The 25,803-nt window shown below is 47.1% G+C and overlaps 1 protein-coding gene across 1 annotated transcript in view; it reads left to right on the top strand.

The window, feature by feature from the left end:
* TTLL3 (tubulin tyrosine ligase like 3) overlaps nucleotides 1-21,021 on the top strand; it is a 37,902-nt gene extending 16,881 nt beyond the window's left edge. Inside the window, exons 6-17 of the mRNA XM_063121628.1 lie at nucleotides 2,370-2,424; nucleotides 2,971-3,077; nucleotides 3,241-3,415; nucleotides 5,060-5,121; nucleotides 6,427-6,555; nucleotides 6,722-6,836; nucleotides 8,892-9,020; nucleotides 11,569-11,731; nucleotides 13,678-13,826; nucleotides 15,338-15,581; nucleotides 17,486-17,921; nucleotides 20,109-21,021. Of these exons, the coding sequence (XP_062977698.1) occupies nucleotides 2,370-2,424; nucleotides 2,971-3,077; nucleotides 3,241-3,415; nucleotides 5,060-5,121; nucleotides 6,427-6,555; nucleotides 6,722-6,836; nucleotides 8,892-9,020; nucleotides 11,569-11,731; nucleotides 13,678-13,826; nucleotides 15,338-15,581; nucleotides 17,486-17,921; nucleotides 20,109-20,936 (2,592 nt within the window). The 3' untranslated portion in view covers nucleotides 20,937-21,021. The remainder of the gene's footprint in view (nucleotides 1-2,369; nucleotides 2,425-2,970; nucleotides 3,078-3,240; nucleotides 3,416-5,059; nucleotides 5,122-6,426; nucleotides 6,556-6,721; nucleotides 6,837-8,891; nucleotides 9,021-11,568; nucleotides 11,732-13,677; nucleotides 13,827-15,337; nucleotides 15,582-17,485; nucleotides 17,922-20,108) is intronic.
* Nucleotides 21,022-25,803: the final 4,782 nt, after the last annotated feature.

The raw sequence follows: 25,803 nt of genomic DNA, 5'->3' as shown, positions 1-25,803 counted from the left end.
AGGGGCAGAGCTGATTCTATCTACCACCAGCTCAGGTGTTTGCATCTTCTCTGCCCAAAAGGATTCAGCATTAAAAAAAGAGAGAGAGAGAGAGAAATCTAGAAGAGACATGCTGCTGCTGTTTTCAGGATAGGGAAATCCCAGGGAGTTTGTCATAGGAGCCTGAACAAGCTCAATATCTTTATTGGTCTCTCGCAGGTGGGCCCAAAGTGTAAAGCAGGAAGGGACAGTGACACTGGAGGGGGCAGAAGGCCTGGAAGAGGAGGTAAGATAGCAGCTTCTCCAAGACAAGTTTGTTTCCCAGGTCAGAGAAGTGTCTTAAGCGTAAAGACTCTATAGACTGCTGGCTTGTTTCTATGAGCCCTCCTTGCACTGGGGCCAAGTCTTTGTCCTAAATAAGAACTTGATTGTCACCCATGCCAGCATATCTCTCCTAAGTTGAGAGGTCTAAGAGAATAGAGTAGGACAGCCTTCCCCAATCTGATTCCACCCAGGTGTTTTGGCCTACAAGCTTAGCATTCCTGACCGTTGGTCATGCGGGCAGGGGCTGATGGGAATTGAAGTCCAAAACATCTGGAGGGCACCAAGTTGGGGAAAGATAGGGTAGGATCACAAGCCAAGATCTCAGACCCATGCGCAAGCAGAAACCGCTTCTGCTTTCTGGAGTGCTGCTTCAGAAAGCTACTGCATCGTTGTGGGATGGGGGCTGCTGAGAAGACTTTGTGCAGAGGCCTAACATCATTTTGCAGGTGCAGGGCTTTGGATCTTATAGTTTAGAATTACCTTGTCATTTTACAAGGTGTTAGTAAAAAAAGGGATTATCAGGAGAAGGGATCTTTTGGTCTGACCTGTTGAAATTGTTCTTACAGGAAAGTCTGCCAGTAAGGGTTTACTAAAACTCCATTTGGTGGAAGGGGCCTAGGCTTTGGAAATTATGATGGTCTGAAGAAGAGTGTTGGACAATCAGATATATGCAGACACCCACACTGATAAAATTGTATCTTTTGTTAGGACAGCTTACATCTGCTTTGCATCTCCTGTACCAGTAATGGCTGACTTCTTCAGTCTAGGAACCGCCCAGAGAGCTCCAGCTATTGGGCGGTATAGAAATGTAATAAATAAATAAATAAATAGGGACCAGACTCTTTCCAGCCAAGCTGTAAGGGGCCAGAAGTACAGTGTAGCTAATAATGCTTCCTTTTGCTTCTTGTCGTGGCCAGAATGGAGGAAGCCGAGGCGTAGACAACTATGTGGCTTACTATTAGGCAGGGTGAAGCAATCCATTTTAGGTCCTATGAAAGAGGCAGCAAATTGCCAAATATTTATTCTATTATTACAGCTATGCGCCATTTGTGTGCACAGGAGGGGGTGGGATCCCAGTAGGGCTTGGTGGAGCCTTCTTGCCCCTACTTATCCACCAACTCTTGGCCAAGCACCCATAAGGCTGAGTGCACTGCTGGCCTTTACCTGGAACAGGAGGCCCATGTGGCGCCTTCATAATAGAGTGAGTCTGCCATTTCATAGAATCATAGAGTTGGAAGGAGTCTATAAGGCCATTGAGTCCAACCCCCTGCTCAATGCAGGAATCCACCATCAAGCATCCCTGACAGATGCCTGTCCAGCTGCCTCTTGAATGCCTCTAGAGTGGGAAAGCCCATGGCCTCCCTGGATCATTGGTTCCATTGTCATACTGCTCTAACAGTCAGGAAGTTTTTCCTGATGTCCAGCCGGAATCTGGCTTCCTGTCACTTGAGCTCATTATTCCGTGTCCTGCCCTCTGGGAGGATCGAGAAGAGATCCTGGCCCTCCTCTGTGTGACAGCCTTTCAAGTATTTGAAGAGTGTTGTCATGTCTCTCCTCAATCTTCTGTTCTCAAGGCCAAACATGCCCAGTTCTTTCAGTCTCTCCTCATAGGGCTTTGTTTCCAGACCCTTTGCCATCCTCGTTGCTTCCTCTGAACATGGATTGGATTTTCTGTTCTAAGTTTCTAAATGACTAGGACTTTTCCTCTCAAGCAGAGAGTTAGGTTCAAACAAGTACACATGAATAAGCATAGAGGGACGTATTAGCAAATATTCTTTGAGATAGCTTGATCCAAAGCTTGTTTTTTCTTCAGCTACAGCAAGATCTTATTGATATAGGGTGGGATATAAGTGTTTTAAATAAATAAATATTAGACCTGCAGAGGCTTTGCTGTTTTGTATGTCGCCTTATGTCAGATGAGCTCTACATTCTGCTGATTTGGTTAGGGCTATTTGAACCCCTCTTTTTAAAAAAAACAAAAACCATCCTTTATCCAACTGAGTTCAGTTGGCAGATTGAAATCTGACGGAGATCATCCCCCCAACGCTGACCGCACACGTCTGCAGCCCACTCGCCGCCAGCCATCTACTGCTCCCAATATCAGCAGATACAGGCCGGAAGGTAAGTGGCCAAGATGCTACCAGGGCTTGGGTGGTGTCCAGCAAATAGTTACTCCCACTGGATAATACATGGCTCCTGTTAGGAGAAGGCCCAGAGCATCAGCTATTGGTGTTCTCCTCGCCCCTTAGAAGGAAGCCTCTGAGATTCCCCCTCTGCCCTGCCAGCGACTCAAATCTTGTTAAGAATATAAGAAGAGCCCAGACGACACCCCCCCCCAAAAAACCCCTCCCGTCTAGTTCAGCATCCTGTTTTCCACCATGGCCAACCAGATGCCTCTGGGAAACCCAAAATCAGGACATGAGGGCCTCTCCCACCAATGTTTTCCAGCAACAGATATTGAGAGACATGTTGCCCTAGATCTTTTATCCCTGCCTCACAGGACTTCCTGACTGTTAGCAAACAGTGGAATGGCAGAGGTTTGGATTCTGCAATGCCGCAGCCAAAAAACATTGTGCCCCATTGCACCAGATAGATGCCAGAAGTCATGAATCTGGACACTTAGCCATTCCCCCTGCTCCTCAGTTCTCTCTCTCTCTCTCCCCCCAGGATATACTGTCTCTCTGATAGAAGGACGCCCACAACATAGCTTCAACTTTTCATTCAACCCGGAGCGGCTCAAGCAAGCCAGGCTGTATGTGGAGAGAGCCATCAAGGTAGTGGATGCTGGGCTCAATGCGCCTCTGTCTTTGAGCCTCCACCTCCCCTGTTGGCCCCTTGGTTTGAGAGCATTGCCACTGAGGAGAGAGGTCCTGTCTTGCCTTCCTCCTGCACTGCAAAGGGGCTAATCCCACCCCTCATTCTCCCCCTGGCCCCCAGCAAAGGAAGGTCTTCATGGTGCACGGCCCTTACCCTGTGATCCGGAGACGACTGCTTGGCAGGGGCTGGGTGGAGAGGAAGTTCCCCAAGTTGCCAAAAGCTGCCACTAAGCGGGAGCGTTTTCCTGATGGGGAGCACGAGGAAGATGGTGACGACAGTGATATGCCTGACTATGGTAAGGCCTGCAGCAACACCGGCCTTTGCTGGTTTTCTTTTTCTTGTACCCCTGTACACTTTCTGCCCTCTCTGAGGACTTGTGTACCCAATCTCCAGAGCAGATTTTGAGGGCCACTTGGGTTGATGGAGAGGCTGCAGGGGGACTGGCCACTTCTTCATTCTAGTGCTTCTTTTCAAAGTGTTAACACTGTCTGCCACTGCCTGTTCCTGCAGGTGCCACCCCCTGGCAAGCTCACTACTGCCACCAGGGCAACTCTTAGTTTCTTTGAAAGTTCAGCGTACTGTGTAAAGTTGCAACACAATAGTAGCCATGTTTTTCTACACTTCAGCAGCAAAGCAGAGAAAACACAACCAGTTGAACCGCAAAAGAATTATGCTTGTGGATACTGCAGAAGTTAAATTGTGTTAAAATCACAACAGGAATGGACTGCTGGGTTACAAAACACAAAAGCCCTTACATCTCACCCTGTATTTCCACCAGAAGAACATATATGTAATTGATGCAAAAGCTAACAAAATGTTCCATTATAAAAATTGGAAAAGTGACGGAGAAAGTTCAGACCTCCCCCTTCCCACTGCTGCTAGTCTGTAGAAAAGCCAAGATCTGTTGTGCGCCTTGATAAAACTGTCATGAAACGTCACTGTGTACCACTTCCCCAATTTAACCCTCTTTAGAGAGAACGTTACGCAACTTAGATTTTACACAAGTATGGTAGATTTGTTTTTGTTTGTTTTAAAATGTATGTGGGTTTTAATTACTCCTTTGGGGAAAGTCTTGGGCCAGTGGTAGAGCCCCTGTTTTGTTTACAGAAGGCCCCAGTTTCAATCCCCAGGTTCAAGTAGGGCTGAGAAAGGATCCTGCCTGAAACCCTGGAGAACTGCTAGACCAATAATCTGGGAGAACCCTGGAAAGCCACTGGATCAGTGATCTGACTCAGTCAGATCATGCTGGCTAGGGAGTACTGAGAGTTATGGGACTATTTTCTGTCTAAAGATGCATAGGATTGGACATTAAGTATCATTATTGATTCCTCCCTAAATATCACTAATACAAATGATTGTACCCGAAGTATCACTAATACCACCACCAAAATTTTATACGACTGTATTTGTGTTTTTGTCATTGTGGATTTACCATTTTATCTCAAACATTTATGCCCCCTCTTAACAACGTCAAGGCCACTTACAAAAATTAAAACATGTAAAACAGCAGTACATAATAGAGATGAAACAGACAGCAGGTGAAAGCACAATTCATCATTGGAGAGTTTAAAATGTTTAAGATAGTGAATCTCTTTTAAAATGCCTGGGTAGATAAATAAATCTTTGCCTGGTGCCTAAAACATGGCAAAGTCGGCACCAGGCATTCCACCCTAAGGGAGAGCATTTCACAGCTCAGGTGCTGTTACCAAAAAGGCCCTCTCTCTTGTAGGTGTTAATCTCAGCTTCCATGAAGGTGGTATTCAGAGCAGAGCGCTGGCTGATGATCTTAGTGTGTGGGCAGGATGGTATGGATGGAAGCGTTCCTTCAGATATTTTGGTCCTATGCCGAGCATTTCCTTGTGCCCATTGTGTGTGTGTGCGTATAACATCCACTACTGAAGCTCTCCCACTTCATGTTTTCCATCTATTCCTTTCACAGATGAGGAAGAGGAAGAAGAGGAGGAACAGGATGATGACACTGATGGTACCTATAGCCTCATGGTTAGTTTGGTGTGACAAGGTGACCCACCCCTTAAATGCTTTATTTATTTTATTATTTGAATTTTATACTGCCCTTCTTCCCCAGAACGAAGAGCAATGTACGTGGTTTTCCCCTCCCCTAATTTTCTCTTCAGAAAATCCTCGTGAGGTAAATTGGGCTGAGAGATAGTAACTAGTCAAAGATTACCCAATGGCTGAGTAGGAATTTGAACCCTGGGTCTCCTCAGTCCTAGGCAGGCTCTCTAACCCAGGGGGTCCCCAACCATTTTGGACCTGTGGGTACATTTGGGAATTTGAGAAATTGCTGTGGGCACCAGCACAGAGTGCCTCCCATGGATGATATGGCTGCTCACATAATGGCTGCAGAGTGGCCTGGGGCTGGGGGGCTGGCTAGTCAAAAGTGAGCTGAAGAAGTGACGGGGAGAGAGCTCCGGCTATTGGGCGGTATAGAAATGTAATAAATAAAATAAAATAAATAAATAAATAAATAGTGAGGCTAGAGGGAGGGAGGGGGACATAGCAAGGTAAAAGGGTAGGGAGAGAGCGAGAGAGCAAGACTAGCGTTTAGAAAGGGAGAGAAAGAAGAAGGCTAGGAATGGGAAAGTGAGGGGAATAGCAAGGAGAGAGAATTAGTGAGGCTAGAGACTAGGGGCTCAGATACACCAAGCAGGATATTCCACTATGAAAGTGATATATAAAAAAAAGCAGGAGCCACCGTACTGCTTTATAGCAGTATTGAAGTGAGCTGCAGGATCTACACTACTGCTTTATAGTGGTACTGAAGTGTACTGACCACTGGTGGGGCCCATGACACATCTACACCAAGCAGGATATAATACTATGAAAGCAGTATGAAAGTGGTATATGGTAGGTATCATGGGCCCCAATGGTTGTCAGTGCACTTCAATATCACTATAAAGCAGTAGTGTGGCTCCTGCCTTTTACATACCACTTTTAGGAAAGAGAACCTGGCGCCCTAATGCTTTTTAAGATTTTTATTTAAAATAGTTTTTTTGAAGGGGGCAGAGAGTGAAAAGTTTTATGGGCGTCTTTGGAGATCCCTGTGGGCCTTCAATTGAGAACCACTACGTCAACCAATACAACACAGTGTCTCTCTGCTTGGTCATCATAGATCCTCCTCCTATATTATTCAGCATCACCTTCCCGTATTTCACCTCTGCCTATCCCATAACGGTTATCACCTTCGCTCAGTTCTTCCACGCACCTCCCCCATCTTTGGCCACCTCTTGTGCTCTTGCATTCGGCTTTCACGCTTACGGTTTGCCATTCCTCTTTCGCTGGCAGTCAAGGCTGGTGCGCAACCAGATCCCCTATTTCATCTGGACCAACCGGCGTGACGTCATTGACTGCCGGTTCCTGCGCAAGGACCAGATGATGAATCACTTTGCCAGGGCTGGCACCTTCACCACCAAGGTGGGCAGAGTCTTGTTCCATAAATATCTGGATCACGCTAGTGGAGTGTGTATGGTGCTGTGAGTTGGGGAAATGAATCTGAATCCAGCGGCCTGCAGGATCTGGACAGAGATTCAGCGGGGAGTCCAAAGATTCGGCTGCTGCAAAGGTCTCCCCTCTCTCTCAGGTAGGGCTGTGTCTTAACCTACGAAACCTGCCATGGTTTGACCAAGCCGATGCTGATACATTTTTTCCACGATGTTACCGTCTTGGAGCTGAAGATGAAAAACATGCCTTCATTGGTGAGAACCATTCACAACCCTCTCCTTTGGTGGTGTGCATGGCAGGGTGGGGGTGGAGGTGGGGGTGGGAAGGAAACTCCTTGCCGCTAGAGCAGGGGTGGGCAACCCATAGCATGCAGGTTGCCTTGCCACCCCAACCGTTTGTAACCATGTCTTTACAAACCAAAATGGCACACCAATGTCAATTAATGAGTGCTAAAATGGACAAATTTTTACTTTTTTTGCAAACAGTCTAAATTTCACCATTTCAGCACTGCGGAGCCATTTGCTACCGAATTTCAGCAGTAAACTGGCTATTTTCTTTTCTGCCAAATGTGGCCCATGGTGGTGGGTGGTATCCAGGGTTGGAGGGAAATGCCCCCTGGACCTCCTGCAGCTGCCCACTTCGTTATATGGCATCTCTCACCTTAAAGGCAGGGAAAGCCATAATCTTTGCTACCCTGGAGAATCCAGAAGGAAAAGTCCTGCCCTGGTCTTACCATGGTTGGCTGGAAGACACCATCACAAGGGTCTCTGTTGTACTAACACAGGCATAGGCAGCCTGGTGCTCTCCAGATATTTTGGACTACAACTTCTATCATCCCCAGCCAACATGGCTGATAATCAGAGATGATCACAAATGTAGGAAGTATGCCTCAAAGATGGCAAACCTTTACTGTGAGATAAGTGTCTCTTACCTTGAAGGCAGGGAAACCCAGAGTCCCATCATGCTCTAGAGCGGGGGGACGGGACAGAAAGTAGATCTCCAGGTGGTTGGCTCATCAGCCAGCCAGCATTTCTTATCACTAGCCATGCTGGCAGGTGCTTCTGGGACTTGGAAGTCCAAAACATCTGGAGATCTACCTTCTCTCCACCTCTGCTCTAGACCATGATGGGACTCTGGGTTTTCCTGACTTCAAGGTGAGAGACACTTACCCCACAGTAAAAGATTGCCATCTTTGAGGCATACTTCCTACATTTATGATCATCTCTGATTATTGGTCATGATGGCTGGGGATGATAGAAGTTGTAGTCCAAAATATCTGGAGAGCACCAGGCTGCCTATGCCTGTGTTAGTACAACAGAGACCCTTGTGATAGTGTCTTCTAGCTAACCATGGTAAGACCGGGGCAGGGCTGTTCCCTCTGAATTCTCCAGGGTAGGAAAGATGATAGGGCCATGAACAAATTTGTTTCCCTAAATATTTTCACCTTTCTATTGGAAAATCATGGGACTCTCAGTTCTTAGCTCCAAGGTTATTTCGGAGAATCCAGAAGGAACAGTCCTGCCCATATCTGGATTCACAGACCTTTCCTTTGGGGATTATTCTCAGCTGGTGCTGCTCTCTAATTTGGAGTGGATCTAGCTTGAGTTTATTGGGCTCTTGAAAAAAAAACATAAAGAAGTGTTTGACCTTCTTATTCATTTTTTAAGCTATTAATAACCTAAACAACAAAGAAATGGAATTTCTCACCAAGTGCTTTGAAATCCTTCAGAAAAGCTAGATGGATGGGATTTCCTCCTGGTCAATACAGTTACAGGCACTAATAAATTTTCCTATTACACAGCAATGATTTCTCCTTAATTGCTTCCCCATCTCCTAGACTTATTTATCTCCATCCTGTCCCAGGATAGGAGGATTGATTTGATTTATTACATTTATATACCGCCCTATAGCCGAAGCTCTCTGGGCAGTTTACAAAAATTAAAAACAGCGAACATTAAAAAGTATACAAAATTTAAAACCATCAAAAACATAAACAGTATAAAAACAACGCTATCCATTTAAAAACAACAGTTCTGTGGTCCGGATTTGATTCATTACATTTATATAAGGAGGAGGCAATCATTTAAGAATACTGTACAATAAAAGCTAATGAGGTAGGGTGGTGGTGTGCTAAAAGCTTCTTCTGGAAACACTAAGAGTCACTATTTTTATGCAGTGTAAGAAGGTACATTCTTCATCTGTATATTATGTCCCTGAGTCCTTGGGATGAGGTAAATATAGAAGCTGAAATAAATTCATCCCTGGGCAAAGAACTGCGGGTTACGTGTTCTCCCTCTTTTTCGCGGTAGAGGACTTCCAGCTCACTGCAGCCAGGAGCCTTCTCAAGGTGGTGGTGAAACAATACTGGAATGAGTTCCCTTTCACGGCAGCCCTGGATGCTGATCAGAATGAGCCTCCCTATGCTCAGGTGTCCTCAGGTAAGTGCACTTGGTGGCAGCAATGGGCTTGGTTATAAGCTTTCTTGAGGGGTGTATGTGTTTATACGCCACTGCCTTGGAAGGGCATCAGATCAAAGGCCCACAGGGTGTGAGCTGCTGTGAGGCTAACCCGATAAACACCAGGAGGGAGCACAGGCTCGCCAGCCGGAAAAGCCCAACCCCTGCCCTGCGTTGCCGCGCTTTCCCATTCCCACAAAAGACAACCTCTCTCTCCAGTTTGGGGCTTTTTTTCTTTCTTTTTTTGCAATGCCCACAGATAATCTGGCGTAAATGAAAAAGACGTGGCAAATCAGTGGCTTTTAAAGTGCGTGGCTGCATCGTATAAACCACGCAGTGCCACTGCGCAGCCACCACGGGGGTATACGGGGCGCAGAGCCACCCTCTTGGGAAGGGCTTCGTTGTGCCTAGATTAGGATGATCTCGGGCTGTCGCACAGTCCTTCCCCAGGGCTTTGTTTTTATTTTGAGGCATCCAAGCAGCCCTTACTTGTGGAGTCATCCTCCTTGTTTGGTAACGTTTTAAATTTTTGAAGGGAGGTTTGGACTGAGTGCTTTCCTTTGGTGTAAAGACTTCCAAGAATTTAAAGGCAGTAAAAAGAGGGTCAAAATAAGCAGCCGGCACTCAGCCTACCTCCTGTAGGTCATTCGTTGTTGGTTTCATTTGTATCCTGCCTCTTCTTTAAGGAGCTCAAGCCGGGTTACATGGAGTCCTCCCACCCCCACTGTTATGCTGCTCTGCATGACAATAGTACATTAAATGATCAATAGTTGACTAGGAGGTATTTTCCCTTTTTTAAAAAATGTCTCTAATTCTTTACTTTCTCTTCTTTAAACTGTGTCTATTGGTGAAAATTGGAAGATTCCTGATAGCATCCTATGAAATGCAGCTGATGAGCCATTAACATGGGTGGCTTCTAGACCCCCCCTCCCCCCACCATCTGGCACCTTCCATGTGTGTTGGACTACTACAGCTCCCCTGATCCCCAGCTGTAGTCCAACACATCTGGAGGGTGCATAGTACTACGAATGAGAAGGCAGCTAGTCTGTCTTTTTCTTCTTAATGGTACATTTGTGGCAAGAAAAAGATGGAAGAACGGTGGGAAAACTGGTGGAAGATGTCGGGACCCACCTCCCAGTAAAATTCCATGAATGAGGCAGGTGATGTTGGATAAAAGCCTTGTCTGGAAGCACCCCCAGCTTCTGTGTGTGACCTCCAGAAGAGCAGTCAGTGGCTCTTTCTCCAAGATATTTTCATTAGCTGAGGCTGAGCAGTTACACAATGTGTCTCTGGTTGGATTGGCCTTCTTCATGTGGAATTGAGAACAGAGTAGTGCCATTTGAAATGCAAATGAACATTCTGCCTAATGGATGCTTTGAGTAAGGTGACCATAGGGAAAGGAGGGCAGGGCTCCTGTATCTTTAACAGTTGTATTGCAAAGGGAATTTCGGCAAGTGTCATTTGTATGCATGCAGCACCTGGTGAAATTCCCTCTTCATCACAACAGTTAAAGCTGCAGGAGCCCGGCCTTCTTGACCAGATACAAAAGAAGGCAGGGCTCCTGCAGCTTTAACTGTTGTGATGAAGAGGGAATTTCACCAGGTGCTGCATGCATACAAATGGCACCTGCTGATATTCTCTTTTCGGTACAACTGTTAAAGATACAGGAGCCCTGTCCTCCTTTTCATACGGTCACACTAGCTTTGAGAGCATATTAAAAATGGATTGAAGTGACAGTTGTTCTATGTCTTGCATGTGAGAGTGCCCAAAAGACAAGCACTGGAGCTCCTCTCAAAGTTGGGTGTGATCCCTAAATGCTCCTGCCTCAACAAACACATAAGTCTTTTAGGAAGATACATGACATTTTGCTTTCATTATGTCAGAGTGACACGGCTACTGTTTTGGAATTCTCTTGCTTAAACGCTGCTAATACAGTAACCTTCACAACCTGGTTTTCCAGCCAGCAGTCATGCTGGCCGGGAAATGATGAGCATTTGAGTTCAATAGGTCTGGACGGCACTAGGTTGGGGGAAGCTGAGATAGAGAATTCAGATGAGAATTCTAACATACAGCCCAATCCATAGCGGTGTTATTGTTTAGCATTGGGAACCCATTCAAGCTTTGTTTGTGAAAAACACCTGCGCCTCCGTTTGTGGCACTCGTGTGCACGTAGGTTGCTTTGATTCCACCAGGCTCAGCCTCTATCTTCCCCCCTGCGCCTCCGTTTGTGGCACTCGTGTGTACGTAGGTTGCTTTGATTCCACCAGGCTCAGCCTCTATCTTCCCCCCTGCGCCTCCATTTGTGGCACTCGTGTGTACGTAGGTTGCTTTGATTCCACCAGGCTCAGCCTCTATCTTCCCCCCTGCGCCTCCGTTTGTGGCACTCGTGTGTACGTAGGTTGCTTTGATTCCACCAGGCTCAGCCTCTATCTTCCCCCATGAGCAGGCAGCCCCACCTCATGTGCTCAGTGTCGCTGGCTCAGAAGCCTTTCCTTTGCAGAAGCCAAGCTGTGCACCAGCCGGAAGAAAGGGGTCCACCTCTCCTCCCAGCTTATTGAGACAGCGATCCAAGCCTGTGAGGAGCACTTGAGCAGCCTGAGGCACCAGGACATCGACCGAGAATCCGAGTCTCCCCTGCTAATGACGAAGGCACGCTGGGAAGAGTTCCTACACGGCTACTACCAAATAGTGCAGTAAGTATAGGCGACTTGGAATTCCGCACCACAAAACTACCAGTTTCTGAGACCAGAAGGCCCAGAGCTCACAACCAGAACGTTATGCAAATTGACCCTATCCATGTAAATTTGTATAGTGTATATGTACTTATTTTGCTTAGCAGTCAATGTTGTTGGTTTGGGGTTTTTTTGCGGAATAACTTTAAGAAACGACATTTGGTACTCATAGGAGTTCTTGGGTTTAAACGCTGGTTTTTTTTTAGCTTGTTCCTGGCTAAGAAACAAGGCAGGACTGTACCACAAACTTTGTATCATTATCTTCTCTGCAGCCCCTGCCTTTCTCCTTCCTCCATCTTTCTCCTTGCTGTCTTCCTGCCCTCCCCCTCCCCCTGAGCATCCTGGGAAGTGTGATCATGTGATCATGACACGGGGGCAGCCTACCTAAACTCTGAAGGGACAAACTTCTAACCCAAACAAGGGAATCAATAAACTGCACCTATCAGGATTGCAACAACTGGGTATGTAGAGAAAAAGACAGGGGTTGGGGAACATGGGGGAAGGATTGGTGTTTGTACTGTGTAAAGGAATTCTGTTCCCTGACTGCTGGTTGCCCACGCCAGAAGAGAGCTAGCTTCTCTCTAGACATTTAACAGAAACTCCCTGTGCACTTTCAGGGTTTCATTTCCCCTCAAAATCACGAGAGCTGGAAACTTTGCTCTATTTTTGAAATGTAAGGTTTTCATAACTTGGAGGCTGAGAAGGACGCAGAAATTCTGCAGGCAGAAATTAATTTATAAATCTATATAATTTATAAATATTGGCCAATTTTGCTCATATACATTTTTATGCCTTTATACTGCTTGCCTCTCCCCTGCCCTGCACCCAAATTGGAATATTGTTTTGATCTCTTTCTCTTTTATCATCATGAACTATGGAAAATAAATTGGGTATTTGTGAAAGGTTATAGGGAAATAAATGTTGAACATGAGGACCATAGGAATGAGAAACCCTACCTCCAGAAGAAACAATGAGATTTTGGAAACAGGAATAAGATCCCGTGGTGGGGGGTGCACTTTTCTGTTAAGTATGATTACGTTAATAGAATAAGTTAGAATATATGTTATCAAATGTTATCTAACAATTTATGAATTATGTAGTATTGTTTTTTTATTGTATTGATGTATATTGAAGTATTAAATAAAAATTTAAAAAAAAAGGAATGAGAAACCCTGCAGAGAGGAAGAGACTGCAGCTGAGTATCGAAGTCTCATCCGTCTGGATAGTGGGTACCAGGAGAGATTTTTTCATTTTGCCACTGCAAGGGCTGTAAACATAGTCTTCATAGAATGGTCATTCTCAGTCTTAGAATCCACATTCTGGGATCTGCAGCCCAATCATACTCCTACTGATTTCTAGATAGTGTTTCCCCCAACCCTCCCACCCCAAAGCTGGGATTGAGCCTGATGTACAGTTTGTCCTTGAATAGCTGCCTGATAAAATTGAGTAGGGCAGAGGTCCCCATCCATTTTGGGTCAGCAAGCACATCTGGAATTTTGAAAGGGTGTTGTGGGCACTCTTACAAAATGGCTACCATGGGAGGGGCTCACCCATTCATAATATGGCTCCCACAGTGGACGTGGTGAGTCACAACAGACTCACTTCCCAGAAGGCAAGCCAAAGAGACTACAAGAAGAGCAACTTGCTTAGGGACCTAAGTACAAGACAACAGCGGAGTGTGGACACAAAAACACTGTTTTGAACCCAAATATGCAGTATACCAGCCTGCCACTTAAAAAATAATAATTAAAAAAATCTTAAGAATTAAAATGAAAACCAGGAAGGGCAGGGAGACCAGTGGATACGAGGAGTGGTACCTGCAGGCACAATGTTGGAGACTCCGGGAGTAGGGTATGGTGGCCGAAGGAAGATGGGGGGTCATTGCTCTTAAGTGTTTGTGATTGCAGTGAAGGGGCGAAGATAGTGCAGACGGGGCCCCATATCGAGCGGTGTGAAGATGTCCTGCACCGACTGTCGAAGGTCGTTCCACAGCTGGACATGGAAGGTGACCGGAACATCTGGATTGTCAAGCCGGGAGCCAAGTCCCGGGGCAGAGGTAAGAGAAATGGGGTTGAATGTGGAAAGGAATTGCTTATTCCAAAACAGCATTAAAGGTTGAGATTGGCCACCTTGAAGCCCAGTATTGGGCAAAAGGCGGCATAATAATAATAATGATGATGATGATGATGATGATGATGATGATGATGTGCTTGAAGAGCCCATCAGACTGGGTCAGACTTCTGGGTTTACACAATCGGTACAGAGAATGCAGGGAGAAGGTTGTATTCAAGGGTAGTTCTACGTCAGCGTAGACCCACTGAAATGAATAGGAAAGTCACGGCCCATTCATTTCAGTGGGTCTGCTGTAATGTAGGACTAGCCTTGGCTATAACCCAGAGTATCCTATGTGGGCCATTGAAAGGCTAAGACATTGCTTGTCGTTGGGAAATTGCATGAGCTACAGCAGGGGCAGGGGGCCTTTTTCTGTGAAGGGGTGTTGACCCAGGGGGAAAATCAATCAGGAGCTTAGCCAAGGATGTACGGATTTTGTTAAATCTGTTCCGTCTGTGTTTCGTGGGTTGTTTGGCATCTTTCGTTCCATGATCATTGACAGACTCTGATTATTATTTTTTAGGGATGCACGAGAATTTCACTCCGCTTGCGCATTGTCACCAATGTGCATTAGTGTTAGATAATTAGTGAAAGTGAATTTGCACAAATCCCCCCACAAAAGTTAAAAACCGATCCGGAGGTGCGCAGAATCCAGTCAGCTCAGGAAAAAGCCCGTCTGCAGCAGAATCTGGAGGTGGGAGTCATAGAAATCCGAACTCATTTGAATCCATTGTGGATTTCTCTAACATCCCTACTCATAGCTGGTGGTGGGAGAAGCCAGAGCCAAAAGTGAGGGGAGTTTACAGCACAGCATTATCTCTGTCCCTCTCTGTGCAGCTCTGCATGAAATGAGGCCAAGGGCTGCATTTACATCATAATACATTAAACCTTGCATAATGTATTGCATAATACATCAAACCTTGGCTTGATGTATTAAATGACCTTGTTTATAGACAGGGAAACAGTTGATTCTAAGGCTAAAAGATAAACAACTGCAAGAGATAGCAGGAGGATAAATATGGTCTGTTGTCACAAGAGAATTTCACTCCACTTCACTCTTCCTTTAAGATTCAGGGCATAATTACACAAGGCTTTTATTGCACGCTCGTGATTGGTCACTCACAGAAGTTTGCGAGTCCTTTACACAATGTTGTCAACCTCCAGAACATCTCCCATGCTTTTTGAGTTTTATCTCCGTTTCAAAAAGATCAGGGAAACCCCGATACTTCAAGCACATTTCTTTCATGTGAAATTCTGGAGTTGCAACATAGCCACAGCACCATCTAGTGGCTGTATCCCCCCCCGAATCAAAGCAGTGTCCACCCGTGTAAAGGAGCTGTTCTTATTCCTGCAAATAATCCAGAAGCAGAAACTCTGCTCTGAACTGCTCTGATTACAGAGGGGTGTGTGTGTGTGTGTGTGTTGTGGCCATCACCAGTGAGTCTTTTCTAACAGGCATCATGTGTATGGACCGCTTGGAGGAAATGGTGAAGCTAGTGGACTGTGACCCCATGATTGTCAAGGATGGCAAGTGGGTGGTGCAGAAATACATCGAGACACCCCTGCTCATATTCGGGACCAAGTTTGACCTGCGCCAATGGTTCCTGGTGACCGACTGGAACCCACTTACCATCTGGTTCTATCAGCATAGCTACATCCGCTTCTCTACACAGCCCTTTTCCCTGCACAGCCTGGATACGTGAGTTTCGCATTGTCTGTTTCCTCCTTGCCTGGATCCAGCTTTATGTTCCATGTATACGTAGAAATGGGAGAGAGTGCAAGCGGTAAATGCGATAAGCTGCATTGTCAGGACTTCATTAAGAGGTTCTGTTTAAGCCACTCACAATCTTAAGTAATCTTGTTGATGGATTGTCCACAGTTACTATTTCAGAGTAAATAGTTTGCGAACTACTTGAGCTAATTTTCTGGGAAAGCCCCGCTTATTTATTTATTTATTTATTTATTTATTGCATTTTTATACTGCCCAATAGCCGAAGCTCCCTGGGTGGTTCACAAAAATTAAGTGTAGATGCCAGGCGAACCTCTTTAGGGTTCACATTCCACAGCCAGGGTGCCACAGCAGAAAAGGCCCTCCTCCTGGTAGCCACCTGCCTCACTTCCTTTGGCCGGGGCTCATGGAGAAGGACCCCTGAGGATAACCTTAGGGTTCGGGCAGGTACATATGGGAGGAGGCGTTCCTTCAGATAGCCTGGCCCCAAGCCATTTAGGGCTTTAAATGTTAATTACAACATTTTGAATCGGGGCCTCGTGAAACCTTGGAGAGCAGTGGCTGCCAGAATGGGCAGTTTCATATAGTCGTATGACTCCCATTTGCAGTCCGATTTACCTGAAATCCCTTAAGTGGAAGTATTATTTTCATGTAGACTGCATTGCAGGGCAACTTGACAGCATAACACATAATTCATGGGACTGTTAAAGGGCAGTCCTTGGAGAGCCCTGGGGTGGGGGCGGGGGTGGGTGGAGAAGAAAAGGAGAGAAGCTGAAAAGGGTATGGTGGCCTGGGGAAATGGCTATGTCTTTAGTAAGATCATGAGAAAGGACTTCGGATCTCGGGTGTGATGGCAGGAATAAGGAAAGGGACTGTGAGCAACAGATCATAAAATCATAGAATCATAGAATAGCAGAGTTGGAAGGGGTCTACAAGGCCATCGAGTCCAACCCCCTGCTCAATGCAGGAATCCACCCTAAAGCATCCCTGACAGATGCTTGTCCAGCTGCCTCTGGAAAGCCTCTAGGGTGGGAGAGCCCACAACCTCCCTAGGTAACTGGTTCCATTGTCGTACTGCTCTAACAGTCAGGAAGTTTTTCCTGATGTCCAGCTGGAATCTGGCTTCCTTTAACTTGAGCCCGTTATTCCATGTCCTGCACTCTGGGAGGATCAAGAAGAGATCCTGGCCCTCCTCTGTGTGACAACCTTTAAATATTTGAAGAGTGCTATCCTGTCTCCCCTCAATCTTCTCTTCTCCAGGCTAAACATGCCCAGTTCTTTCAGTTTCTCTTCATAGGGCTTTGTTTCCAGACCCCTGATCATCCTGGTTGCCCTCCGTATGCCCCCCTGTGTCATATCATAACACAGATAGGAGTGTTTGGGTAGCAAGATGAAGATACAATAGCATTTTAAAGGAGGGTTTGTTCAGAGGGCAGTGAGGGTGCAGTGCAGGTGGAGAAGAGAGATCCCCAGGGAAGGAATCCTGCACAGGAACTCAAAGTAATCATGTGCATGCATGGAGGAAATGCCTCTGATCACCGTAGATGATCACCATGAATCAACAGAAGATTCAGATGGGGAGCAGCTCAGCAATGCAGCGCATGCTTTGCTTGCAATTGGTCCTGGGTTCAATCCCGAGCAGCTCCAGGTAGGGCTGGGAAAGGCTCCTCTCTGCAACCTTGGAGACCCACTCCCAGTCAGTGTGTTGACAGGACTGAGCTAGATGGACCAGTGGTCCGACTCCGTACAAGGCAGCTCCCAACCGTGGCTTAGCTGGAACTGGACCCACATCTCCCATGTGCAGATCCGGTATTGTTACCCATTGTACCTGATCTGCTCTTGGTTACTGACCCCCATCTTCCTCTCCATCCCAGCTCCATCCACTTATGCAATAACTCCATCCAAAAGCACTACGAGAACTCACTGAACCGCCACTCTGAGCTCCCCCCTGACAACATGTGGTCCTCTGAGCAGTTCCAGGTCCATCTGCGGCAGATGGGGGCGCCGGAGGCCTGGTCAAAGGCGATTGTGCCCGGCATGAAAGCAGCGATCATTCACGCCATGCAAACCTCTCAGGACTTGGTGGAGTTCCGCAAAAACAGCTTTGAGCTCTACGGCGCCGACTTCCTCTTTGGAGAAAACTACCAGCCGTGGTTGATTGAGATCAATGCCAGCCCCACCATGGCGGCCTCCACGGCCATCACCACCCGACTGTGTGCCAGTGTACAGGAGGACACCCTGCGTGTGGTCGTGGACCGCAAGTACGACCGCAACTGCAACACAGGGAACTTTGAGCTCATCTACAAACAGGTTAGTGCCATCGTCTGCCTGAGCCTCGTGGGTTGGGATGAGCTGCTTGGACGAGGCGTCCTTCCAGACTGCCCTGTTCACCTTCTGCTGGCTCTGCCTCTCTTCCTTTGGGCTCTCACGCTGAAGCCCTTAAGAAGCCTTGGGTACAGATGGCCGACCTTTCTACATTGAGTGTTGCAGTCCTATTAGACATTGAGAAGCCAGGCAGCAGGAGCGCTGGATGACCAGCAGAAGGCTAAGGGAGCTCCTTTAAAAGTATCTCATAGAATCATAGAATAGCAGAGTTGGAAGGGGCCTATAAGACCATTGAGTCCAACCCCCTGCTCAATGCAGGAATCCACCTTAAAGCATCCCTGACAGATGGTTGTCCAGCTGCCTCTTGAAGGCCTCTAGTGTGGGAGAGCCCACAACCTCCCTAGGTAACTGATTCCATTGTCGTACCGCTCTAACAGTCAGGGAGTTTTTCCTGATGTCCAGCTGGAATCTGGCTTCCTGTAACTTGAGCCCGTTATTCTGTATCCTGCACTCTGGGATGATCGAGAAGAGATCCTGGCCCTCCTCTGTGTGACAACCTTTCAAGTATTTGAAGAGTGCTATCATGTCACTCCTCAGTCTTCTCTTCTCCAGGCTAAACATGCCCAGTTCTCTCTTCATAAGGCTTTGTTTCCAGACCCCTGATCCTCCTCGTTGCCCTCCTCTGAACCCGCTCCAGCTTGTCTGCATCCTTCTTGAAGTGTGGTGCCATATCACACTGTTGGCTCATATTCAGCTTGCGATCTACAACAATTCCAAGATCCTTCTCGTTTGTAGTATTGCTGAACCAAGTATCCCCCATCTTGTAACTGCGCATTTGGTTTATTTTTCCTAGATGTAGAACTTGGCAGTTATCCCTATTAAATCTCCAGTACTCATGGACAGGAACTCGGTAAAGTTCACATGAGTTCCTTCTCTGTGGTGTATGGGTTGATTGATCTGGGAGGCTATGCCAACCAAGCTCCACTCAATCGGTGCCATACAAACTAGCCATTCTGTGTTGATTATCAGCATGGGGAGCAAGAGGGGCAGTGTGCCTCTATAAGCATTTTACTTCCCTAGGCCTCTTTGCCCATGACCCTGCTTTTTTCTGTTTGATCTGCTGTTTCCCAGATAGTGTGGACAGAACATAGAGGGATGCTCAACCCAAAAGTGTGACCCACCACCACCACCACTCCTCTAAGTGTGTGAAGGCAGCTGCAATTTTGCCTTGTAGCTTACAGCAGATCAACAATTGTGAAGTGCCAGGAGCCACCAGCCTGGAAGCACTGTTGCAGTTTGATTCTCAGCATATGTGCTTGGAAGTCCTTCCTGGCTTTGGGCATGCTTTGGGCATGCTTTGGGCATGTCTCATGTGGAGCTTCAGAGGGAATCTACACGTCGTACTGAAGGCGCTTGCGTGCGCCCCTCCAGTGCGCCGTCAAAACGATGGTGTAGACAGAGAAAGAAGAGACGGAGGAAGAGGCGGAGGAGGAGGCAGCAAGGACGTGGCCGGTTCCCCAGCCTCCTCCTCCTCCGCCTCTTCCTCCGTCTCTTCTTTCTCCGTCTACACCATCGTTTTGACGGCGCACTGGAGGCGCACGCAAGCGCCTTCAGTACGACGTGTAGATTCCCTCTCAGTGGGTAACCACCGCTGGGTGATTGCAGCACGGGTCCGCATTAGGTGGAATTGCATCCCTCTGATGCAGGAATGCTGCAGAAGTATTGCTGGGAGAAAGCTGTTGACCTCAAGACCTGCTTGTGGGATTCCCATAGACATCTGGTCGGCTGCTAGGATGATGGGCTAGATAGGGCTTTGGTCTGATCCTGATGTCCTTATCTGCCTTCAGAGGAGGCTAATGGGAAGGAGGAAGTGAGGCATGGAGCATCACAGGACTTCTTTAAAAATTGTGTAATTTATTGTAGCATCCTAACAAGTTTCCCCAAATTATCTTACAGTGTGCCGCAGCGCACAGTTTGGGAATGGCTGCTGCAAACCTGCTCTGTGCCAGACTGTTCTCGCTTGATGGCCTTGCATCCTCTCTCCGAGAGCTTGGAGAAATCCAGCATCAGCTGTGCAAGCCAAGAGCAGTGGGGATTCCTCCTGCCCTGCCTATGCCTGGTCAGCTGAGCTGTACCTGGCGCTCTCACCCTGCTTCTCTCTTCTCCCCGCAGGCTGCCGTGGAGGTCCCCCAGTATGTCGGCACTAGCCTTGTGGTAGAAGGTTCCACTGTCAGGAAGCCCCGGCCTGCCCTCCCAAGAAGCCCTGTCCCGGGTGATGCAAAGAACGGCTGTGGCCCACAGCAGCCCAAAGACCTCAAGCTGATCTACCGGCGCAATAACCACGGCATCCCTCGCGCACCTACCCCATGCTGGACGGCAGCCAATGGCAAGACTACAGAGCCAGCAGCCCCGGGGAAAGAGAACAAAGTCCGGGAGAAGGCTCCCTCCAGCAAGGTCCCCTCTTCAGCTTCTGCGAGATTCAAGCTGCCCAGCAAGCTCAGGCCGGACCCCCGTAACAGGAGGGTGCTGATGGCACACAGCATGGCCACCACCGCCACCGTCGTCCCGGGGGATAAGGCGTCGTTCCCGGCTCAGCTCTGTGCCAAATCCAGGTCTCAAAAGCTGCCCGCGAACCCACGAGAACCCACCCGCCATCACGCCACAGTCTCCAAGGTCACTGGCGTGGTGTTGCAGGTGCCCAGCAAGGCCACCCATCCGGCAGGTAGGGAGCTCTGCCTGAAGCTGCAGCTGCGGGAATTCGATGTGGTCTGTGGGGAGCTGCCGGCCTCCCGCCGCCGCTTCTCTTCCTCCTATCCCGTGAGGCCCAGTGTGCAAGAGCGCCTGCGGGGCTTGAAGCACTCCTTCGTGCAAAGCATGCCCTTGCCACCGACTCCTCCGTCCCCTTTGGGCCTGGATCTGGCTTCAACCGCCGAGCTCAGTGCCATTAGAGCATCTATGATCAGGAGGAGGAGGCTGAGGAGGGACAGGACCTACCGGTGACCCAGGAGCGGCCCTGGGCTTGTGGCGGCAGGTGGGAATCATGCTGGAGGGGGCTGAGCAGCGCTCACGTGGGGCTGTGTATGCACAGGGAATCATGTTACTGAGAGCTGGGCTCTCCACCCCAATAAAGGACTTTGATGGAAAAGCTGGCCCGAGTGTGTCATGGCAAGGGCGAGCAGCAGGCCAGGCAGGATGGGCAGGAGGCGCCATGGCTGTCTTTGACACCTCCGTGGAGGGCAGGGTTAAGGCCCAGGTAAGGGCAGGAGGGGGGAACAGGTGCACCCCAGAGACTAAGGGAGCGAGAGAGCACAGAGATACCAGGGTATGAAAGCGCGGGCTTTGAACCCAAGGGGCAACCTGGAGGGGCTTTCTCAGAATCACGATGCGAAAGCTCGTCGCAAGCAGGACGTGCCCCAACCCCACAGGCAGGCACTGGCCAGGTGGTTTAATTCTATAACTCAGGAAGCCAGGAACCATAGGCCCAACCAGCAGTGTTGAAGAAAGCAAGTGACAAAGTATGCCGAGTTCAGGCGGAAAGGCTCAAGGCTAGCATTTCCGTTCCCAGGCAGGTTGCCCACAAGGGGGAAATCAATAGGTTGTTGTTAGGCTGTGCAAGCAGCCGGTCTTCCTACCAAAGTCCAGTCTGGCCCATTGACATCAGCTTTAGGGATCCCTGACATCAAGGGCTCAGATAGAAGATCGTGAGAGAGGCAGGTGGCACTGTGAACTACTCTGTCTGCAGTCACGTAGTTAAGGACCCTGCAAAGAGATGGCTATTTATTTATTTATTTATTTATTTATTTATTTAGCACCATCAATGTACATGTAAATAGTAAATAGTAAGACCCTGCCGCCGCATAGGCTTACATTCTAATAAAATCATAATAAAACAATAAGGGGAAGAGAATGCACCGAACAGGCACTGGGTAGGGTAAAACTAGCAGTATAAAGTCAGAACAAAATCAAGTTTTAAAAGCTTTAGGGAAAAGAAAAGTTTTTAGCTGAGCTTTAAAAGCTGCGATTGAACTTGTAGTTCTCAAATGTTCTGGAAGAGCGTTCCAGGCGTAAGGGGCAGCCGAAGAAAATGGACGAAGCCGAGCAAGGGAAGTGGAGACCCTTGGGCAGGTGAGAGACATGGCATTAGAGGAGTGAAGAGCACGAGCGGGGCAATAGTGTGAGATGAGAGAGGAGAGATAGGAAGGAGCTAGACTGGGCTATGACAGGGGATTGGCTTTATTCGGGGAAGTGGTGGAATTAAAATCTTAGAAGCCAGGTGAAGAGACACACACCTGGGTCACCTTTTTTACGCTAGGGACGGTCAAAGGAAAACATTTTCAGTTAGATGTGGCTGGGGTGGGGCCCTCTTATTTGAACACCTGTAGACAGGAAGATGTGGTGGTGGTCTTGTCTGTCTGTTAAACCCAGTTTAATCTTTCAAAATGTTGGTCTTCAATTTCTGGGTTGTGGCCCACACTTGGTTTACTCCCCAACTTAAGGAGGGTTACATATTTGCGCCACCATAGACATTTTGTCGTAGTCAAGGTTTTGGTTTTTGTTTTCTTAAGTGGGTGGGTGAAAAAAGACATGAAAGACATACTCGGTCAACAACAACACCTTAATGTGGGTTCCCTATTGCAGGTTGGTGTTAAAAGGTGGGTACCACATCTGAAAAGGTTGTAGTCTGAGTGCCACCAGTACAAGCTAGTTGGTGCTGGACCCTGTATTTGGGGGTTCAATGGCCTGTACTTGGTGCTCATCAAGGTCCACCACTGGCCGATTGTGATGCAGCTCACTGGATGGGTGGGAGTTCTCAGCACCTTTTCTTCTTGTTTCTGCTTGACCAAAGGCCTTGAGATCCGCTTCTTTTGCCTGTTAAGAACCTTTCACGTTTGACTTCTGTTTCCAGTCAGAAGAGAACCAGGCTTCACAGTACACGGCATTTGCTACCATCCTTCCTACTTTTTTATCTGCTGTACCGTTTTGGGTTTTGTCACAAAGATGGGTGGCAAAACCAGGTGAATTTGTCTAACCAGCTGGCAACAGGTTGACTCAATATCTTCTGCCAGGGTACTCTACGCGCACGGGAAAGAAAATTTATATTCTGCCCTTTAAATCAAAATTTTGCACCATAGTAACCAAACTCTTCTGCCAAGAAGTGGTGATTTTGCACGTCCGCTTACTTTTCATCATTTTGATTCTGCATCTCCTGCTCATATGAAGGAGCAAAATGCTTTGCAATTGAAAAATCCTCCTTTTTGCCCAATTCCCCCACTTCTGGTATTCTGCCAGGCATTGCCCACATACATTTCAGATTCTCCTTGCAGCCTCAAGGTCTAGAAACTATTTATTTTTTTAAAAAAAGTTGCATGTAAGAGATTTTCAAAAATGCTGAATTCTATATCCAGCACCAAATTCAGTGTTTGTATAATATTATGTGAAATTGCAGTACACATCCAGTGTGACCTTTTGTATAGAGGAAACAAGCCAGGAAATTTTAGGGGTCGATGAAGGAGAGCTATCAGCCCTTCTAGTTTGGGTGGAGACAGGACTGTAAAGCTTACTAGGCAGGGAAAGAACCAGCAGGGTCAAGTGAATGCATTGCATAGGATTCTCCATGATTTGGAGAAAGTTCTCCCAGGCCCTTGGAATGGAATTGAAAGTTAGGCAACAGGAGCTTCAGCTGGCCAGATTAGACAAATTCATGGCATATAAGGCAATGATCCATGGTTACTAGTCATGATGGCTATACTACCTCTGTATACCAGTTGCTGGGGAACAGGACTGGGAGGCTGCTGTTGCGCTTGTGTCCTGCTGGTGGACTTCTCATATGCATCTGGTTGGCCACTGTGTGAACAGAAATGTGGACTAGATCGGTCTTTGGTCGGATCTAGCACTGCTTGTCTCATGTTCTTACGTCTATGGCCATATCTATGCTGCCTTAAACCCAGACTTGTGGAAACAGCCACAAAAAGTTTCTCTCCCTTATGGCAACACAGAAAAGCCTGAAAATATGTGGACGGTTCCTGCTAAAAGCTTACGGTGTTTGGGTGGCAATGTGAAATATTCATGCAGTGGTGGTCTTCCATAGACCCTCGCCGTTGTCCCTGCTCCTTTGCCTCTGTACACCCATTGCTCTTCCTCCAAATTTTACAGGTGCATAACTACTGACATCTTATTTTATAAAGAAATTTAATAGTGGATAAGTGGTAACACACAACAGTAAATTTTATTATTTATTTATTTATTTATTGCATTTTTATACCGCCCGATAGCTGAAGCTCCCTGGGCGGTTCACAAAAACTAAAACCATTCAAAGTATAAAACCAACAGTATAAAAACACATTAAAAACTGATTAAAAAGATACCATACATGATTAAAACATCCTAAAAACATTCTAAAATTTCACTGGATAGGCCTGCTGGAATAGACCAAGTATTTAATCAAGGACTGAAGCAGATTGTGAGAATAAGCCGCTGGAAAATTCAAGCGGCTAAGTGCGATGTTAAAGCATTCCATTATGAACACGTATCTTCCTAAATGCCCCTCAGGAATGTCTCTAATACAAAAACGGTCTTTTAAAGCTGGCCCTTTTTTGCTCTATCTAGGGTGACCCTATGGAAAGGAGGACTGGGCTCCTGTATCTTTAACAGATGTATTGAAAAGGGAATTTCAGCAGGTGTCATTTGTATATGTGGAGAACCTGGTGAAATTCCCTCTTCATCACAAATGTTAAAGCTTGCAGGAGCTGTACTAGAGTGACCAGATTTAAAAGAGGGCAGGGCAGTCCTCCTTTTCATATGGTCACCCTAGCTCTATCAAACTTGCTCATTATCTTACTGGATTCCTGTTCACGTAGATTCCTCCATCATGCTGTCTAACCAGGCTATTGTGGGCTTGTCACTCTTTTGCCTCAGAGGAAATCCATGTTAGTTTGTTGCATGAAAAACAAAGCGTTTTCTGCACCTTTAAAGACTAATACATTTCTTATGGCATAAATAAAAGCTTTTGTGGATGAGTAGTGGAATTTTGTCCACAAAGACTTACACCAAAATAGATTTGTTAGTATTAAGGTGCCACAAGACTCTTCCTTGTTTTTGCTTTAAGAGCTGGGAAAAAAATCTCTTAAGATCATTCGTGCTTCTGGTTCTTGAAGTCTTTTTCTTCTTTTTAGAAGGGAAAAAACATTTAAAAGGGCAGAGGGTGGGGACAGAAAGGGACCAGAACATCTCAAAAAGGACTGAGCATGCTCATTAGCCACCGAATACTAATTGTTGCAGGGGGAGATATGGAAAACTGGAGGTGATGGGCAAAATAGAATGGAGTATCTTTGGAAAGGGCATAGCTGGCATTCTGAAAAGGAGCACGGCCCACTGCAACATTTTGTTGTAGGTCCCACTTGTTATCTCAGTAACGAGTCCTTTAAGGTAAGTAACCATTTATTACCGGAGAGGAGGAGCTGAGCCTGAGGGAACATCAGGTGGTCTAAGGCCATTGTGAATGGTGGGCTACTGTCCAAGATAGGATTGGGACTGGAGGTACGGGGTGCTCAGCTCACACTCCCAAGCCGTAACATTACACCACCTTTGAGATACAGTGATGGGGAAGTTTCAGTTGAGCTTCAGCTGTTGAGACCATCTGGCTTCCTGTAACTTGAGCCCATTAGTCCTAGAGTACAGGACACAAGAGTAAATGGGCTCAAGTTACAGGAAGACAGATTCCGGCTGGACATCAGGAAGAACTTCCTGACTGTCAGAGCAGTACAACAATGGAACCAATGGCCTAGGGAGGTCGTGGCCTCTCCCACCCTAGAGGCATTCAAGAGGCAGCTGGACAGCCCATCTGTCAGGGATGCTTTAAGGTGGATCC

This window comes from Elgaria multicarinata, chromosome 3, assembly GCF_023053635.1.
Source record: "Elgaria multicarinata webbii isolate HBS135686 ecotype San Diego chromosome 3, rElgMul1.1.pri, whole genome shotgun sequence".
In the NCBI taxonomy this organism is placed as follows: domain Eukaryota; kingdom Metazoa; phylum Chordata; class Lepidosauria; order Squamata; family Anguidae; genus Elgaria; species Elgaria multicarinata.
The sequence above is the reverse complement of the archived record's forward strand: the minus strand, read 5'-3'. Positions and strand labels throughout refer to the sequence as shown.